The sequence below is a fragment of the Micromys minutus genome (genome assembly GCF_963924665.1).
Source record: "Micromys minutus genome assembly, chromosome: 21".
Taxonomy (NCBI): domain Eukaryota; kingdom Metazoa; phylum Chordata; class Mammalia; order Rodentia; family Muridae; genus Micromys; species Micromys minutus.
This window is the reverse complement of record NC_137956.1, coordinates 33,296,696-33,317,273: the sequence shown is the minus strand read 5'-3', so window position 1 is coordinate 33,317,273 and position 20,578 is coordinate 33,296,696. Positions and strand designations below refer to the sequence as shown.

Genomic DNA, 20,578 nt, shown 5'->3' with positions numbered 1-20,578 from the left:
TTAAAAAAGTCTGTCTGTCTGTCTGTCTGTCTGTCTGTCTGTCTGTCTCTCTCTCTCTCTCTCTCTCTCTCTCTCTCTCTCTGTCTGTCTGTCTGTCTCTCTCTCTCTCTCTCTCTCTCTCTCTCTCTCTCTCTCTCTCTCTCTCTCTCTGTGTGTGTGTGTGTGTGTGTGTGTGTGTATCTTGTGAACTCTTCATTTTCATTATCTCAGCAGAATGTTTAATTTACTCAAAAGCAAAGCTTTGGGCGTCCTCACAAAACAGATTCTTTCAAGTATTCAGTCAAACCATTTTTTTTTCCCTTGAGGATTAAGTAAAAAACACTGTCCAGAACTGATGGTTGAAATCAATGTTTTTGTGGGGGTGTGTGGTGGAAGGGTCACAGGGGTTGCCTTGTGGAATTAATCTTCGTATCTGCTCTGGTTTTTCTAGAATTTGGTGTTTGGATGAACATCCAAGCTTCTTTTTATTTTCCATTTGTCTGATGGTTTCATAGCACATAAAAGATCAGCTTTAGAGGTGACGTTTGTCCTTGAAAAGGACAACCCAGTCTATCATTGTAGATGCTGCTGATGGCAGAGCTGAGCTGTCAGCTGCCCCGTCTTCTATGCAGGGGCTAAAGAAATGCTCTCTTGATTCTTCCATGGTCCATACCCCATCACAATTAAAGTAGAAGACATCCAGAGTTCCTTGTGTGGGACACACAGTTTAAGCAAAGGCTTTGTGACTATCAGGACATCACTGCTAATCTAAGAAACGTTAATGGGGATCAGCACCACTCCCTTCTTCTGGATCTGTGAACTGCTAGGTGGCTATTGGGGTGGCCTATGCCATCTCTAGAAACAAGGGCTTTTACGATTTGGGATGCTGCTTGTTTCAGGGTCTCTCTGCCATGCTAGTGATTATCTTTATGATCTGAGTTTAACGGAGACTGAACTCCAAGAACCTCAAGGGTAAGGTTGTGATCTCATACCTCAGTGACCAGAGCAGGCATGCCTTCATGTTTGACAGACAGATGAAGTTTTGAATGAAAGTTTTCTAAAGATTAGTGGTAAAGAGAAGAATCAAGCTCATGTTTAGCCTTAGGCTACTAGGGTTAACCTTTGCAAAACTTAGTTCTGAGAATTATGTAAAACAATGGCATTTATTGTTATATATTTATGCACGAATGTACGACACTTTGATCACATTTATTCTCCAATTATCCCTCTTAAATTTTATTTCCTTTCCCCCGGTCCTGTTCTTCTACAGTTCTTTCTTCTGTTTTCATGACTATCTCTGATCCCAGCACCACATATGAGGAAAAAATATGTGAATTTTGTCTTTTCAAATCTGGGGCTGAGTTGTTATTTTTTAATTAATTAATTAGTTTTATGTATTGATGCTCTATCTGCATGTACATCTGTAGGTCAGAGGAGGGTATCAGATCACTTTATAGATGGCCATTAGCCACCATGTGGTTACTGGAAATTGAACTCAGGACCTCTGGAAAAGCAAGTAGTGCTCTTAACCATTGAGCCATCTTTCCAGCCCTAGGCCTGGTTTTCTTAGCATGACAATCACCAATTAAATCTATTTCCCTGCAAATGATATGATTCTGATCTTCTTTGTGGCTGAATACTACTCCACTGTGCATTAATAAGGGGGTGGGTGGGTAGAGAGACACACGGAGAGAGTTATTTACTGACTATTGCAGTATATATTAAAAAATAAAAATAGTTTATCTCTCTATTGGCCCTGAGGTCTCACTCCTCAGGCCCAGTATTAGTTCGGAGCTGCATGCACCTCTGTTGCCCTGTCTGAGCCGCCCTCACGGCCCAAGCCTGTCTGCACAATTCCCTTCCCTGCCGGTTTTCTATCGCCTATTCTCCACCTCTGTTCCGGGGTGTTTCTCTACCCCAAAATCCCACATAAATACAACACTACAGCCCGATAGCTTTTCATACAGGTTTCTATATTCAATTCTCAATCCATAAACCCTCTACACAACAAGATTACATCAAATAGACAAAGATACAAACTGCCCTTCCAGATGAGTTATTAGACCTATAAAACCCTTAATGTTCATAGCTATTTAATGCCAATCAATCCCACCTCGGTCTAGCTGGTCCTTGGGAAAGTCCATGTTGCCACGACCTTCACCCTCTGTCCTCTGACCTCTTGTCCTCTTAGACCTCCCTTCTCTCCACCTTCGTCACCCTACCCAGTCACTGGCTTTCCTTTATTTTACTAATTAAAATGGGAAGGTTCAGTTGGAGTTATATGACTAGGCAGCCCATCTTGGGGAAGTGAAATTAACATTAAAATATAAACAGCTTCAGGACAATCTACAACTGACTTTGATGCCTTTAGGTATATACTCATATACTCAGGAGTGGTAATATGGGTTATATTGTTTTGATTGTAGTTTATGGAGGAATTTGTAAAATACCTGCACGTTTACCCACCAACAGTGTGTAAACCTTCTTCTCCCACATCATCCCTTCTGAGCTGTTATTGTTTTTGCTGACCACCATAGCCATTCTGACTAGGATGAGAGTTGCAATCTCATTGTACATGTGATTTGCATTTCCCCCATTAGCCAAGCATATCAAACAGTTTTCATATATTTATTGGTCGTCTGTGTATTGACTTTTAAAAGGTATCTGTTGAGTTCAGTTGTCCATTTATTGGTTGAATTATTTGCTCATTCAGTGCTGACCTTGTGGAGTTTTGTTTTGTTCTTTTCTTTCCTTTGACTGGATATTACCCATCAGATGAAAGGTTGACAAGGATTTTCTACCATTCTGCAGCTGCCTCTTCATTCTTCGGTTGTTTCTGGTGATATACAGAAGCTTTACAATTGGATGAACCGCACTTGTCAGCCCTTGCTTTCTCTTCTAAGCTATACAGGCCTTATTCTGGAAGTCATTGCCTATGCCTGCATCATAAATATTTCTGCTATGTTTTCCTCTAGACGTTTCAAATTTTAGGTCTTAAATTCATAGAGCTTTGGGGTAACTTTTGTGCAGAGTGAGAGGCGGGGCTCTAACGTCAGCCATCTACATATGGATGCCCCATTTCCCCAACACCATTTTTTAAAGATGGTACCTTTTCCCTAACTTTTATATTTTTCTCCATCTATGTGAAAAAATAATCTGATTCTATGGCCTTGGGTTTATTTCTGGTTATTTCTTCCCTCTCATTGTCTCAGCTCTATTTCGTTCCCATTCTTTGCTGTTTTATTACTATGGCTCTGTGGTGTAATATGAAATGGAGTATTTGATGCCTTCCAGTGTTTCTGTTTTGCTCGGGATTGTCTGGGATACTTGTGGTCTTTTATACCTCCTTATGAACTTAAGGGATTTTTTTTTCCCCTTTCTAGTTCTGTGAAGACTATCATTAGAATGGTGGTAAGGATTATACTGAATCTTTGAATCACTTTCAGCCATATGGCTATTTTCCAGGACCAGTTCATGTAGGGCTTTCAGTTTTTGCCCATCGTCTGGTGCCTTCTGTCTTTTCTGGGTTTTAGAGTTTTCATTACAAAAGATTTTCATTTCCTTGGTTAACTTTACTTATAGATTCCGTTGGTGTTATTATTAATGCAATTGTTTCCCCGATTTTTTTTTTTGTGAGTTTATTTCTGGTGTTTAGAGAATCTACTGATTTTCAAGGACTGACTTTGTCTTCTGCCACTCTCGTAAGTTTTAAAATCAAATTTATAATCTTGCTGTGGAGTCTCTTAGAGGCTTTGACTTCTTGTTTTTCCCAATGTCTCCCCGGATTTCTTCAATGATATATTTTTCAGTTTCTCTGTATTTGTGAAAGTTTCTATGTATTTCAGTCTCTCTGTATTTGTGTAGTTTGTGTGGTAAACTGGTAAGATATAAGCAAATATTTCATTATTTTTACATTTGCCAAACCTCACTGCATATCTTTAAAATGACAAGTCTGGGGGACAGTTCAATAAGCTTCTATAGATGTGTGCTGATTTCATTTGATCCACAGTGCAGCTGATCTCTAGTGTTTCACTGTTGAGCTTTGGTATGGGTAGCCCAGTGGCGGGGAGAATAGAATAGTAGTCACTTAGAGTGTTAACTAGCCTTTTAGCTACCATAAAGATGTCTCAGAAAAATTTCTTAAAGGAGGAAAGGTTTACTCCTACACAGAGTTTTACAGGTTCCCATTCATGCTTGGTTTCCTTCTTAGTCAAACATGTGGTGAAGCAGGGTATCATAGCAACAGAAAGGCATAGTAGAACAAAGCTGTTCACCTTCTGAAGACCAAGAACAGAGACAGGAAGGTGCGCCACAGACACTATATTCCTTTCAAAGGTACACCCCCAGTGTTCTCCTCTGACTAGGCCCTACCTCCTAGTGTTTGTCACATGCCAATAATGCCATCAGGTTATGACTCCATCAGTGGGTTAACCTGTTAATGACTGAAGAACCTTGATGCTTTTCCACACCTCAGTATCATTCGCCTGGACAAAGCTTCAAATATACTAGCCTTCAAGAAAAATTTAATAAGACAAACCACATTGTATTGATTTTTATTTATATTTTTATGGATACATTTTATGCATTTTACCATGAATCGAGTCATACTGATATTAGTATGTATATATATTTATATTCATTGTATCTTCTTAATATGATGTCTCTTTTGTCAATACATACCAAATTTTTATAGTTTTAGGTCGAGGTCTGCTTTGTTGGATATAGGACAGCTACTTTACCTGCTTTCACATTCTGTTTGTTGGGAATACAACATTTTATCCATTCACTTTCAGTTTATGTATTTCTTTGCCACTGTGCTGAGTTTCCTGCAGGCAGCAAGTAGTTGGATTTTGTTTTATCATCTAAGAGACTATACTTCTTTGCCTTTTAACTGAAAAATTATAACCATTTACGATAAGGATTACTATTAAAAAACATGTTCTACTTCCTGCCACAGTGTTGCCTTTTCTAGGGTCTGATTCCCCCCCACATCTCATTTGCTCATCTGGTCTTAGTATATTTATTCTTCCCTATGCTATTTTGGTTATGTTTATCTTTCTTTTCTGTGTGGAGGACTTTTAATTATCTCCTGTAATTCTGACATAATGTCATGAATTGCTTTAGTTCATGCTTAGCTTGAGGGTCTTTGTATCTCTTTCTGTTCTGGATACTAAAAAGAAAAGATGAAACATGAAATAAAGGAACAACAAATGAGAGGGAAAATCAAATCAAAGACTTTAAAATGGAAAAGAGCAAAGAGAAAAATGAGAAAAAGAAAATATTCCAGTGAATTCTCTCTCTCTCTCTCTCTCTCTCTCTCTCTGTCTCTGTCTCTCTGTCTCTGTCTCTGTCTCTGTCTCTCTCTCTCCCTCCCTCCCTCCCTCCCTCCCTCCCTCCTTTTTTTTTTTTTTTTTGGAGACAGGGCCTGTAACTCAGCCTGGCCTTGAACTCACTAAGTAGGGGAAGATGAACAAACTAGCCTGGAACTACAGGTCTTTCTGCCTCTTCCTCCTGAGTCAGAATTACAGAGTTGTACCATCACATCCAGTTTTATGGGATTCTGGAGAGTGAACCCGTGGTAGGTGAGCACTCTACCAACTGAAATACAGCTATAGTTTAAGAATTAAACATTAAAAGGGGGCAGGGAGATGCACGTATAAATTTCAATTTCAGCAGGTGTGGCCAAAAACATTCTAATCAAAAGCCCACAAAACCCCCTCAAGTTTCTGTTCTCAAAGGACCGTTCTGTAGACTCAAAGGAAAGTTCTGTGCAGGTTTTGGAGAAAGCATAGGCTGTATACTGTCTGCCTATCTTTGTTTTTCTTTTGTTCAACCAATAAGAAGGAATGGTTTGTGGACAGAACCAATTGTAACTCTTGGTGACAGAACCACTTGTAACTCCTGGGATACATGATCTCCAGAGTCACTCAGATTTCATGTTCTACACTCATTCCAGTGGCTGGCCCATCACTGGCTGCTGATGCAGATCCAGGTCCAGGTCCATGTTTGGATGGCAGGGAAACTGTATAGAGTTGCAACAATCAGCTCTGAAGCAGGGACAGCATGGATCCTGTCCTAAACTGGTATCCATCTCTGTAATAAAACACTAACCAGAACCAACTTGAAAATAAAGAGGTTCACTTTAGCTTACATGTCTAGGCAACGGTTTCTGACTGAAAGAAGTCAGGGTAGGAGCTCAAGGCAGGAACATGGAGACAGGAACTAAAACAAAGACCACCCTGGTGGGGGGGAATGCTGCTCCCCAGCTTTCTCTCCATGGCTTCCATAGCTTGCTCTGTTGTAGAACCGAGGACCACCTGCAACATGTGTGCCACCACTCACAGTGGACTAGGTCCTTCTACATTAAGCATTTATAAATAAAATGTCCCCCAGATTTGCTCAGAGGCCAATCCAGTAGGATTCCTCAATTGTATGACTCTATTTCTGGACCATTTTAGTTTGTGTCACATTTATATAAACTAAGCCACACAGATCTGGTGACCATCCCCTTAGCTCTGGTGTTCAGAAACATGTAAGCAGTTATCTGCAGGCAAGACTCACCTCATCACCTCAGTGTTTGCACCTTCCCACTCTCTTGGGCTCAGCCTGGTGTGGCTTTCCATTTCATGAGCTCTTCTTCTTCTTCTTCTACTTTTTCTTCTTCTTCTTCTTCTTCTTCTTCTTCTTCTTCTTCTTCTTCTTCTTCTTCTTCTTCTTCTTCTTCTTCTTCTTCTTCTCCTCCTCCTCCTCCTCCTCCTCCTCCTCCTCCTCCTCCTCCTCATCCTCCTCCTCCTCTTCCTCCTCCTCCTCCTCTTCCTCCTCCTCCTCTCCCTCCCCTCCTTTCCTCCTCCTCCTCCTCCTCTTCTTCCTCCTCCTCCTCCTCCTTCTCTCTTCTTCCCTCTTCCTCTTCCTCCTCTTCCTTCTTTTTGTCCTCTACCTCCTCCTTCCTCTTTCTCCTTTTTCTCCTCCTCCTTCCTCTTCCTCTTCCCTCCTCATCCTTCTCCTTCTTCTTTGATTTAATTATTACTATTAATAGTTTTGGAAGGTTCCACTGAACAGGTCTTTTCTGACTGATCTGAACCCCACCATGTAGGCCCAGGCTGTCCTAAAACTGGCAGCAACCCTCCTGCTTTGCTCTTTTGAGGTTTGGGACTTCAAATGTGAGACTCTTGCCTGGCTATTCCAGCTTTTGGGTCAGAGTGTTTTTTATGGTTTCCAGACTGGCTCTCTGGCCAGCACTAGTGTCAGCTCATGGCTTCATTCCCAGACTCTCCCATCTGTAAGCCCAGGCAAGACCTTATCAAAATGACTTTTCAACTATACATTGTGAAGCCAAGAAAGCTCCCATGTGCCCCTCTTCTGTTTGGGTTCTGGTTGCTCCACCTACTCTGCTGGACCTCTGCATGGTGCCAGGCCCGAGACTGCATCTCCTTAGCTTCCTCACCCTCCTTTCTCCTCTGTCTCTATGGTCTGCACACAGCTGCTAGCCCTGAAGAGTAGTCTTCAAAGTGGAACACCTGGGTCTCCCTTCCCAGTGGCTGCTGTTGACGTCTCTCCTCTCATTCAATGGCAACCTTGCCCTTTGGCTGTTCCAAACAAAAACAGTGTAGTCATTTTTTATTCTTTTTTTTCTATATCTATGGAGATATCCTCAATGCTACCATTTCTTGATTTGTGAAGGGTTACATCCTCTGGACACTGTCATGGTTGGAAAGACAATAAATCAAAATTAAATTGTTTATGATTTTTCCAGGAGGGACAACTCTCTAATCACCCTAGATTGCTACCCACAACAAACCAGAGGAGTAAACACACTCAAATCTAGTTTACTGCATCAATGACTCTGCTGGGGTTACTAATGGGAGCATGGGTGACTCAAATCCTGCTGCATCACTGAGGATCCTGTCCCAATATCCAGGACAATTGCAGATGCAAGCTACCATCTCAGACACTCCCTGCACACTGCATAGGCAGCTCCACCAGAGAGAGTCTCAGAAATTGTTTTTGCTTGTATAAACCTGGGAAAGGGCCTTGTGAATCTTGTCATTTTCTGAGCATCCTGGGGCTTTTAAGTTTTATGAGCTTTCTGAGTCCTATGAATCTCCCTCTTCTCTCCAGGAGGGAATAATCTTATTAGGAAGAAATAGCTACACCACAGCACTCACTGAACCTAACACGAAGTTTAGGCCAACGTAACTTAAATGTGCTCAAAACAGTAGTCTATACTTCGGAAGAATTATATAATGTAGAACCTAGTTTATAACTGTGTATCAAACATCTCATATAAGGCAATAAAAACAGCTATGTCCCAAACCAAATATAACTCTCTCTCACACACACACACACACACACACACACACACACACACACACACACACACGATATAATAAGTGTGGATGACGGGCTGGGGTCTCTGTATGTTTGTAATGTGCCTTGAGGCTGCTGCTGAATCAGAATCATTTCTTTTTAACATGGTAGAGTTGAAGAAGCAAGGTCAAAGCATTGTTGCGTAGGAGACTGTTTCTGTATAGATCTGACCATTTTGTGGTTGGAACCTGACTTCACAAGAGTGGCTTTAGGATAGGACCTTCCGTTTGCAGCACAGAAGAAGACAATATTGTCAGCACACACATCAGAGTGTCATTGTTTGGTTCTCATCTTCCCTTTCACTCCCCTGGTCACCTGGAGTAGAAGCCCAAGGTCCTCCCCCTTGACTATGATTCTTTCAAGCCAGACCCTTTGCTCCAGCTGTTTCTTCTTTACTGCTGCTCCAGCTGTTCTCCAACCTATTCCTCTGTGCCTGCAACTCAGGGAAGTCTTTGCTGACCACAGCCACATGCCTCCTACTGGTGTCTACCTCTGATTTCCATACTTAGTTTCCCCCATTTTGCCTACTATCACTTATATATTCTGTTATTTATTTTTCATGTCCAGACTCCAAATCCCTTCAGTTGGCAGTGGGTTCCATGAGGACAAGAAACTTTACTTTGCTCATGAGAACCTAGAAGAGCAACTCCATGGCACATGTGCAATACATGTTTAATTAATTAACAAAGCTGGCCCATAATACCAAGGTAGGAGACAGAAAAGTTCATTAGACAGTTGAATGAAGATAAAATGTTCTTTCAACTTATTAGTTTAGTAGATAAAAATTTGACATCATAAAAGCAAAGAGGGATTAAGAATCTCCACAACGAAAATCCAACTCTACAGACATGGTGAGAGAGAACATACCTCAGGGAAATCTCCATGTTATATGTAACTCTAACTTCAGGATTAAACAACAAAAGCATGCTTTTGATTGAAAGACTAATAGTCTCCTTAATAGAATACACAAAACATGGGAGATACCAGGGTTAAATTTAACTCATAGTACACAGAGTGGAGGAGAATTGGACTGGTACCTCTAGGTTGTGCCTGCAGAGATTGGGACAACATAGGCCCAATTGCTAAGGGTACTGTAGGCAGCAGTGTGTCCTGCTATGGCAGAAATAGGTACCATCTGGCCATTCTTTTCTTACATTTATTTTATCATTTTACACCCTGATCACAGTCCCACTGCCAGTCTCACCTTTACAAATCCCTCCCCCAACTACCCACTCTCCTCAGAGAAGGAGAAGCCCACCTTGGGTACCAATCTACCATGAGACCTCCAGTCTCAGCAGGACCAAGAGCAGCCTCTCATGAGTTAATAGAAGGGGATCCAATGTCAGGCAACAGAGTCAGAGACAACCCCTCTCCCTGCTCCAATTGTCCGGTGTCTCACATGAAGACCAAGCTGCATGCCTGCTATAAATGTATAGGGGGCCTAGGTCTAGCTCCTGCATGTTACTAAGTATATTCTTAGTAAACACACAGTGTTAACCTTCCCATTATAAACCCCAAAGTATGCAGCTGGCCATTCTTTATAGCAAGGAAAGCTCAAGTACAATCTGACATCTTTCTTTATTATCTCTATTCTGTGCAACAGGCAACATTGTAGATTACTTTAGTTGGGAGAGGTAAAACCAAGAAGAAGACATTTCAGATATGGATAAGGGAGATTCATAAGTAGTGGGAGTTACAGAAGCCAAGGGCAGGGTACCCCACACAAAACAGGAATGTGGCAGTAAGTATTTGATAGGGACATTGTAGGGGGAGCCAGACCATAACGGTCATGGCTTCCCAGGGAACATGAGAAGGAGGGAAGGAAGGAAGAAGAACTGGGCTGGAAGAATTTTAAACAGCTGTACTATTTCATTGTTGAATCTCTGGTTTGAAGTTCCTCTTGGAGGGACCCATGTTTTGCAGGGAGGCGCTGGCTATTCAGTGATCAGCTGGAGTCCAGAAGGAGGCAAGCTTCTGTGGGAATACAACAGTATAGCATCTGAGGCCCTTAGTCAGTTACACCCCTAGGAGGAGGAGCTCCGAGAGATGCACTGTCATCTCTAGTAGGCTTTGTGACCTCCAAAGTCCCGGAGGACGCTGATGCTAAGGTGTTATGGTAACATTTTCCACCCTTCTCACTCTGTGAGAAAACGGGGAGCATCTGTAGAATGTATACTCTGCCTCCCTCCCCATGGCACAGGCTGATATTAGTAGGTGCTACATTCCATCGGACTGTAGGCAAGTCCACGTCTCCCCCCTTGCATGACCTGTTCGCTGTGATTCTGCAATTTTGGGTCTTGGAGGGAATCTATTACCTTAAATTGAGGATGGTAAATGTCACACAGCCACGGTCCCCAGAGAAACCCTTGTAAAGTGGAGTTCAAGTGAGGGAACGACCTTCATCACTACACAAGCTCCTGAGCTGGGCACAGACTGAGCCTCATCCATTCCCCGCCTCCTCCCTCAGGAAGACAGCCCTCGTTTATTACCTCCAGACTGTTTTCGTTTTACTTACATGGTGTGAAAAAAAAATGTTGAATTGGGAAATAAATATTATTTCCAAACAGAAATTTCATAATCGTCTTTGCTGATCTTGGAGTTATTACCCCTGTTTCCAAACGTTTGCTTTGTGTCTCATTTCTTCGTTTGTGCTTATGAGTTCCTCATTGTGAATGTTCTCATTTGGAGATTTCTGACGGGGCCTCTGTGACGGCTCTGTGTTCTTGTCTTCATGAGGGATGCTACCTCCTTGCTTTTTGAAGCACATTAAAACCGTACACGCAGTACCAGAAAGAAATATTTGCTGGGATGTTCCTTTCTATTGCATGGTTCCTTTTCACTGATCAGTTCTTCTCCCGGTATTCTCTTACCCCCTGTAGCTCAACCCATCAACCCATTACTGCAGCATCTGGCTCTTCCTCCTGTTCTAGTTCTCTCTGATTTTGGAGTGCACTTTTTCAAAAATAAAAAGTATGTGGGGGGAGGGGTGTATAACATAGTGCACATGTGAAGGTTAGAGTGCAAGTCCATGGGGGTCAGTTCCCTTATTCCACTTTTATGCTGGTTTTAGGGATTGAACTCAGGTTGCCATGTTTTCACAGCAAGCCCCTTTACCTGCTGAACCATCTCACCAGCCCTTCTGTAAGGTGTTTTCTTTTGCACCACAAACATACCACATCTATCCCAGCCCTGCCCGCATGTGCTTTCCTCTGTCATTTCAACTCCATTCAGCCTACAAAACCTACAGGGAGTTACGCAGATCCAGTTCAGCTAATGAGAAAGCACCAGAGTCTCTCCTTACTTATCTCCAAATGATCGCACTTCTCCTATATCGAACATCTGTCTTTTCCTCTCTCCACAGCCCCCTCCACTGTTCCTATCATGCACCAGGTCAGCGCCACCATGAGGAGCATCACTTTGTCATGGCCTCAGCCAGAGCAGCCCAATGGCATCATTCTGGACTATGAGATCCGGTACTATGAGAAGGTAAGCCAGCTTTGACCTCAGGCTTCTAAGGCCAGGTCAACACTGTTCTGTGAGTGTGGCCAGTGGAGGGCATAAGGAGGAAGCCAATAGGGAGAAAGAATTGGATGCTGATGGCTAGGGGCTCCCTGGGGAGAAAGCTGGGTCTGCCCTTCCTGGGCTCTCTCTGCACTGACTTGGGACAGAGCCTTCAGACTCATCACCTGACAGTCTGGACTGTTCAAATGGTTCCCCTTCCTACAACCATGCAAGTGCTGGCCAAAGAGGATACAATGAAACTTCCTGGTGCCTCTGAGCCTCCAGAGGATTTCAGAGTCTTATAAATGAGTGTGGTTCTCAAAGTTTTTGATCCCGTGCCTCTAACTCAAGCTTATTTATAAATATATGCATGTGTCATAACACTAATGTAGAGGTTAAGGAACGTGTAATTGGATGTTTCTAAGGGTGAGATTTAAAAAAAAATGAATTGAAATAAAAACCCGTGTGTCGCATTCCCCGAGGAGTCAGCTGCTGCTGCTGAGGGCTGCATGGGGCATATGTTGCCAAGAAAAGAGAAACAATGCCCTGTGGGGTTTGGTCCCAGACCAGTTCATCATCCAGGGAAACAGGACATCCTCCACAGTGGTGAACTGCAGCGTTCGCAAAAAGCTTTAAAGAGCAGTGTGCTTCCAACACACTGTTTGGAAAAGCACCAGATGCCTTTTTTTTTTTTTTTTTTTTTTTTTTTTTTTTTTTTTTTTTTTTGATCAGTCGAAAAGCCTGATCACTCTACTGTTTGGTGGGTTCTATTCTAGGATGTATTAGTGAACAAAAGAGTTCTGCCATCGGGAGCCTGGCTTCCCAAAAGAGGCAGACAGTCTGAACAATGAACATACAAATTATGAAAATGATTAGAATGTTAAAAATAACAGCATTAAGAAAAGATCCTCAGAGGGCAAAGGTGTTTTGTGAGCAAGCCTGGTGACCTTTGCTATCTCAAAAGCAAATAAAGGTCAGAAGAAAGAACCAGCTGCCACGAGTTTGTTCTCTGGTCTCCCCACACATGTGTAGTGGTACGCAAACATGCCCCCATCATATATGCACACAGAGAGGCACAAAAACAATACACTTTTAAAAATTGAAAGAAAAATAAAACAGAAAAGATGGATGGATTCATAAAAGCCAGACAGGGGTAAGTCACAGACTTAAAGAAGATGGTCAGAGTTGGCCTCTTGGAGAAGATGAGGCCTCTTTCAGTATCTGAAGAAAGTAAATGTATAAGGCCGTTATCTCTGCAAGGAGAGAATGGTAGATCCTGCAAAGCCACTGCAGCTGCAGCCACTCCTGCACGGGAGCAGGAAGCAGATGAGAACTCCTGGATTGCAGGGGCAGCAGGGGAACAGCACATGTGTGAGAGAGCTCATAACCAGGGAAGTCTGCAGGCTGAGCTGTAATGAATCATGCTTTACTACTGAGTAAGGCAGGAAGCCACCACAGGTCTAAGAGCAGAAGAGAGACAGGATGTGACTTATATTCTGAACATCATTCAGGCTGTAAATAGTCCTGCTAGATCCATAATCATCTGTCAGGAAGATAGATATTTGAATTGGAGCATCAGCTACGAGCTGTTGAAATTAGCTGGCTCCTGTATCTACGGTGCACACTACAGGTAGAGCTAACAGGATGTCTAAGTTGGATGGGATGTGGATGAGCTTTAGAGAGATCACTCCCAGCCCCTCAGAGTGATGTGAGCATCATCATCAGAGGAGAAGATCTTGGTGGGTGATGGATATTGGGGTGGAAGCATCTGTGGCTAAAACACCTGTAAGAAAAACAGGCAGAGGTGTGGAATAAAAAAAAACCCGGGACCTTGGCCAGAAGATAATTCCTGATTTGGAATTAGGAGAGGGGATAGGTTAATGATGCCTATGTGTGGGTTGTTGGGATGTACACAGTATAAAATCCTTTGTCTAGGCAAGGTCATCTGCTGGGTGGATGGGCTGGAGAGAATCAGGGATAAAGATCACAGCCCTGCAGAGAGGCCAGATATAATAGCCAAGCAGCAGTGCATTAGAAACTAAGCCTCAATTTCCAGCCCCCGACAAGCTGCTGTGGTCCTATGACTTAACCGTTGTAGCGCACACAGCTTGCACAGGTGGGATGGTCACAGTTTTACATTCCTGGAAGGAGAGGTGCAGACAGGTTGCCAGTCTTGCCTGTGGGGAGATATGCTCCTCAGCATTAAGGCAACACCTGCCAGTGAGGAGAATAAGATAGCATTCTGCTCTCTGTCTAGAAGATACTGGCCTCTGTAGACAGTTGAGTCAGAAAACTCAACAAATTAAGGGTGATTTTAAACTGTTTGTCCTAGTTAGGGTTATCACTGCAGAAACATGAAACACCATGATCAAAAGCAAGTTGGGGAGGAAAGAGTTTATTTGGCTCACACTTCCAAGTCATAGTCCATCACTGAAGGAAGTCAGAACAGAAACTCAAGCAGTGCTGGAACCTGGAGGCAGGAGCTGATGCAGAGGCCATGGAGGGGCGCTGCTTACAGTCTTGCTCCTCATGGCCTGCTCAGTCTGCTTCCTTATAGAACACAGGACCACCAGCCCAAGGATGACTCTATCCACCAATAATCTGGGCCCTTCTTCCATTACTAGTTAAGAAAATGCCCTACAGCTGGATCTTATGGAGGCATTTCTTAATTGAGGTTCCCTCCTTTAAGATGACTTTAGCTTGTGTTAAGTTGACATAAAACTTAACAAGCACACCATTATACCCAGTTCATTTCTAAGTTAGGGATCTATTTGTGTAAAAATATATTTTGGGAAGTTAATAAGGTTAAGGGGTTGATCTGCCAAGCTGTTTGGAGCCATTGATCTCACCTTGTACCAAAGTTGACATACAAGTCCCAACAAGTTACACTTATCAGTGTACTGTGCAGTATACTGAGTCATTCCCTGGGGTCCACTCAATCCCTTTTACTACACCCGTGATCTTGCAGCACTGTTGACATTATATTTCATCAGGGAAGAACAATTTTCATAAGGTGTGACAATTTGGTGTCTGGACATACTTTGTAAGATTTAAGCTTCCTCCCATACTTCACTATCAATAGAATAGCTTTGGACAAAGAATCATAGTTTTTTAAAAAAGTAAACAAAAATACTAGTGTAGGTCAATCATATTTGAGAACCCCTTTTACCCTGCAGCAGGTGTTAGCAAGGGGCTGAGTGTTTTGGTGCCATCTGCTCTGCCTCTGCCTCACCTGTGGTGGTCAGGGAAGTCACTTGAGTGGGCAGCAGAGAGAAGGTCACGTGCTTGACCTAATGTGGCACCACAGCCATGTGACTCATGCCTGTGTGCCTTGGCTTCCTGTTCCCCTGCTCAGCTCAACTCAGCTCAGCTCAGCTCAACCTCTGCCACTGTCTTTGCATTTCCATTCAAACCTCCTGCCTTGCAACACTGTAATTAACCTTAGCTTCTTGGGCTATGAAGGACATTTGTCTCCCTTTTTAGGCCACCCCCTTGTTTCTCATTAATTCATACTAATTATTAACACACACGTACACATAGCACTCAATGCCTGAGGCACCTTGCACATCTCAGTGGAGCTTATTAGTGCCCTTCCTGGAGAGGATGGGATGCTTTTCTTGGGAAGATGGAGGATTCTTTGCCTAGTCACTGGCTACACTTGAGCATATGAAAGTAGACCTCTCTGTTGCTTACAAAGTGCTCCAGTGTGAAATCCATTATATTGCCTTGACCATTTCCAATCTGACTAAAGAAAAAGGCATTAGCCACGAGAGCATTTTGAAATAATAACCAAAATGGTAATTCATCATATATTGAGTGCCTATTATGTTCCAAATACACACAGATATATTAGTTCTGATCTTTGAAAGAAATACACTCATAAGCCACATATAATCAGTTATAGATGATGGAACTAAATCACATAAAGGCTAAGAAAGGACAACCCTGACCACACAGGTCACATATAGGGAATCACAGAAGCAAATTACCAACTTTTTATTATGTTTCAGTGCTGGAAATTTCTGGGATGGTATAAAATCATCCTCTCTTCTCAGGGTCTCTGCATCAGAGTGACTCCTGAAATAAGATACTGGGTTTTAATATTAAATTCGAGGGCACATAAGCAAAATGAATGATCTTCATGTCTGCTTTACCAACACAAATGGAATCCAGCCCAGTAGATGTCTTGGATTTGGTCCAAAGGAACAAAATTCCCCTTTTTCCCATCCTGTACCCCCTCTTCTCCCTATGGAAGTCCCATTCCTTTTATCTAACAAGAGTCATTAGAGCCACAGGAGATGGGCGTGGCTGTGTGCAATAGCACTTTATTTATAAGGCAAGTGGCTGGCCCTTTGGTGGTAGCCTTGTAACCTCTGGCATCTCCCCTTTGGCTCTCCTGCCCAACAGGACTCTCAGTCTGTTCTGGGGACACTTTTCAACATCATTTTTGTGGATAGAATCGGTGGGGCTCTGCCTTCCCCCAACAGCTCATTAATAGAAAGCTCAGAGCAGAGAACTGAGGACGTTCCCAGAGCCTTTGCCACGTTCATCTCCTTCCCATCTCAATATATTCCCATTCATCATTCTCTCTCACTTACTGTCTTGTAGCTCGTTTCTCTCCTGGTGTCCCCACATGTAGGCAAACCATGGGAGGAGAGGCCACATCTGCCCTCAGCTGTCTCAATGATGAAATGTTTACATCTCTCCAGCACTTCATAATAACTGTCTAAGCTAGGGCCAGTTGGTTTAGGTTGGGGGGATTTCTACTCTTCAGATTTCAAGATCTCAGAGACACACTTCCAGACCTCAGCGATATCTTGGGCTCAGTGGATGGTAAGCGAGCTGCTTGCTCAGCCCCTTGGTGCTGAGTTGTGGCGTGCCCAGGCTGTGAGGGGGTTGGGATGCTGGGGGTGAAGAGACAATGGAGACACAACCACCAGCCTCTCGTAGCCATGTCCTCTGTCTTCGAATACTTATAATCAAAGGAGTCATAAGCAGCCTTGCTCATTGCTCCTGCTCATTTGTCTGGAGTTGATTAATGACTTGGCAAAGAACAAGAGCCGATGCCCATTTTAATCACTGAACCGCTTCAAGAGTGCGTGGACTGAAAAGTGATTATGGGCTAATGTTTGGTGCTCACCATCCAAATGCCAATATATCAAAACACTTTCTTTTTCTTTTTTTTTTTTTACCCCAGTAAGAGCTGCTGGTCAGGGTTTTACTTACCTCAAGCAGAGCATGATTCCAACTGATTCCAGACAACTTGGGGAAGTTGGGCAGCTGCTTGCGTTTTGTTTTCTTCTTCTTTACAACATGATGAGGTGATGCTCATAGTGTCTGATCCCATGTCTTCGGTGTGTCGAAATAATTAGTGATTTCCAGAAGGGAAGGCACCCCTTCTACAGGGAATGGTCTTCCATCTCCTCACTAGGGTGTCTAGGCCTCTGGGGAAACCCTCTCTACTGTCCAAGTAGTCCCTTTCCACACAACTTCCCCAGGGTTCAATGGATAACCCTGCATTGGGGCCTTTTTGTAACTTATCAGTTGGAGCTAGCCTTGAACCCACGACTTCTTAAGCCAAATCTTTTCATTCCTACCTCTGTGCCACGTGCACTTTACTGTGTTCCTCATCTCTTTATTAGGGTTTCTACTGATGCATTGAAATACTATGACCAAAAGGCAAGTTGTAGATGGAAGGCTTTATTTGGATTACACTTCCACATCACTGGTCATCATCAAAAGAAGTTGGGGCAGGATCTCAGACAAGGCAAGAACCTGGAGACAGGAGCTAATGCAGAAGCTCTAGAGGGATCCTGCTTACTGACTTGCTCCCCATGGCTTGAATCATTGACTTTCTTATAGAACCCAGAACTACCAGCCTAAGGATGGCACCACCCATCAGTCAGTCACCAATCAAGAGCATGTCCTACAGGTCTGCCTGCAGCCCCAATTTATGGAGTCGTTTTCTTAATTGAGGTTCCCTCCTCTCCGATGAGTCTAGGTTATGTCAAGTTGATGCAGAACTATCCTGTGCGCCTTGTACGCTCCTCATTCCCCCTGGGCCTTCTTTTGAACGGTTTATTCTGTTCTTGGTCTCTGGTTATCAATGCATTGTGGTTAATTGCTTACAGCTTTATGAGTGTATGCTGTGCTTCCTGATTCCCTCTGCATGGATCTCTCCCCAAATATGGGCTTGTTTCCCTGGGATACTTCCCCACAGCCTCTCTCCCATGACTAGTTTCCCATAGCACACAAGCAACACCACTGTCATCTGCGTGATTCTCCAGTTCTTTCTACAAGGTGTTGTTTCTCCAGAAGAAAGAGACCAACCACACTTTTGACCTACAGCCAATGTCACACACCTGTATATAAATATCATACACGGTGTAACCTCAATTAAGAAAATGTCTTCATAAATCGGACCTGTAGGCAGACCTGTATATACACATGCATATATGTATTCATACTGGTTGACTGACTAGATGAAAGAAGCCAGCAGAGTTCTACATATTTTCAGAAAGCTGGGATGATTTTTTTTTTTTTTTGTGTGTGTGTGTGTGTGTGTTAACAGTTTGCTTTTCCATGTTTTCCTTCTGGGGTTTGGAAGAGCACGCCAGTTGCACAATCTCCTCATCCACCTTTTCTCACTTGTTTCCTTGACTCTTGAACCACTGTGCCTAAAACTCAACAGTTCCCTAGGAGTGTATAGGAGGTTGGAGGATTAATCTCTCTTTAGTGATGCAGCCTCTTTGTTTTCAATGAAGTCATCTTGCTTCAGCATTCACTCTGCATAGAGAGGAAAGCCCAGAGTCTAAAATTGTGTTCCTGTACATTTGGAGGTAGCTCAGGATCCTTGCAGAGAAAAGATATCTTCACATGGACACAGAGACCAGGCTGATGTATAAGGTGCTAGGAGTGAGCCATAAACAGCAAGGACAGCAATAAAGAGCCTATGTGCTGTGGAAATGAAATAGGACTCCCTGGAGAAGAAGCTCTTGGGGTTGTGAGCTTAAATATCCTGAAGGAGGCAGGATCCCTTCAGACTGCAGGGATAGCCTCGAACTATTCGAAATGAGAGAGATTAGAACTGATTTTATTATGAAGTGCATGGTTGTCTAACTTAAGTTTGGTGTCCATCGGATGACTGTTAAAGCAGGGGCCGTTTAAGATGAGAATGTTGTCCGTGGACAAACATCAGATGAATGGGAAGCACCATGGAGGGACTGGAAGATTACAAAAGTCCAGCACCCAATCTGACGTTAAACAAGATCAGCAACAAGAAGATGAAGGGATGTTTCAAAAGTAGTCATGACAAGAAGAGTCAGGGTAGAAACAAACAAACAATCAACCAAAGAGCACACACGGAGGGACCCATGGCTGCAGCCGCATATATAGCAGAGGATGGCGTTGTCTGGCATCAATAGGAGGAGAATCCCTTGGTTATGTGAAAGCTCATTTCCCCAGTGTAGGGGATGCCAGGGTGGTGAGTTAGGAGTGGGTAGTTGGGAGGGGGAGCATCCTCATAGAATCGTGGGGGGGGGGGAGAAACCAGAAAAGGGGATAGTATTTAAAATATTACTACATAAAATAGCCAATAAAAAAAGAAAAAAAACCCATCAATTCAAGCAAGTCTGTGTCCATCAGAGATGGGGGCAGACAGGTAAGACTGTAGAGGACAAGGTGGCAGATATCAGAGAAAGACACACACACACACACACACACACACACACACACACACACACACACACACACACAAAGGTGGGTTGATTCCTGGAGTTGGTGGAAGGGTTAAGGACCCAGGGAGGGGGGACATGATTTCCCAGGATATGTCAGTGGGGAATTGGAACATGGATACCCAGAGAAGACAGACACAGGTGTGAGAGGCAGTCTGGAATGACCTCAATCACTTCAGCAGAACGGAGGCAAAGCCCTTCACCCAGCCCTTGGAGGAATTTCAAAAGTCCTCTAGAGCAGCAATCGGGCAGCATAGATGGCCAGCAGATCTCAGCAGGGAGGGAGTGCACTGGACCTTAGCAGAAGCAAACAGAGACAGAGGAGCAGCCCATGGAGGCTGCAAAGCTTGACTCTGTTGAGGTCAGAGATGTGATGGGATTTGCAAAGCTGATGGCAACTGGTATCTTTTACCTCTGAACTCTGAAGAGGCCTGGCACACTGGCAGAAAATGTCTATGAGCTCCGTGTCAGGCTGAGAGCTCAATTGTTCCCTGAGATTCCTTTTCCAAAGTGCCGCCACCCTGTGGCACAAAGCTGGCTCTTCATTCCCTTGGCCCAGGCTGTCCTCATTCAGAGGAAGACAACTTCTACCAAAGGTATAAGACCAAGAAGAGATGGGACTAAGTACCTTCACAGAGCTGACTGTGGTTACAGTGCTCAGGAGCTGGCTGATGGACCTTTTTTCTTCTCTTGTCTTTTCTTTAGGAGCACAATGAGTTCAACTCTTCCATGGCCAGGAGCCAGACCAACACGGCACGTATTGATGGGCTACGGCCTGGCATGGTGTATGTGGTCCAGGTGCGAGCTCGAACTGTGGCTGGCTATGGCAAGTTCAGTGGCAAGATGTGCTTTCAGACTCTGACAGATGGTAAGGCGTGTGTGTGTGTGTGTGTGTGTGTTGGTGGTGGTAATAAGTGTTTTGGGTAAAAATGACACAGGCATGGAATAGGCAGTAGTGAAAGAAAAGCAACCCCATAGAAACTTCGATGATACCCAGG

The 20,578-nt window shown here is 43.5% G+C and overlaps 1 protein-coding gene across 2 annotated transcripts in view; it reads left to right on the top strand.

Moving 5' to 3' along the window:
* Window positions 1–20,578, top strand: part of EPHB1 (EPH receptor B1) — a gene marked incomplete at its 5' end in the record, with an annotated part of 415,761 nt that overhangs the window by 316,371 nt on the left and 78,812 nt on the right. For both annotated transcript variants that reach the window (XM_080934568.1, XM_080934567.1), the window contains 2 exons: window positions 11,708–11,832; window positions 20,286–20,448. In XM_080934568.1, the coding sequence (XP_080790694.1) occupies window positions 11,708–11,832; window positions 20,286–20,448 (288 nt within the window). The remainder of the gene's footprint in view (window positions 1–11,707; window positions 11,833–20,285; window positions 20,449–20,578) is intronic.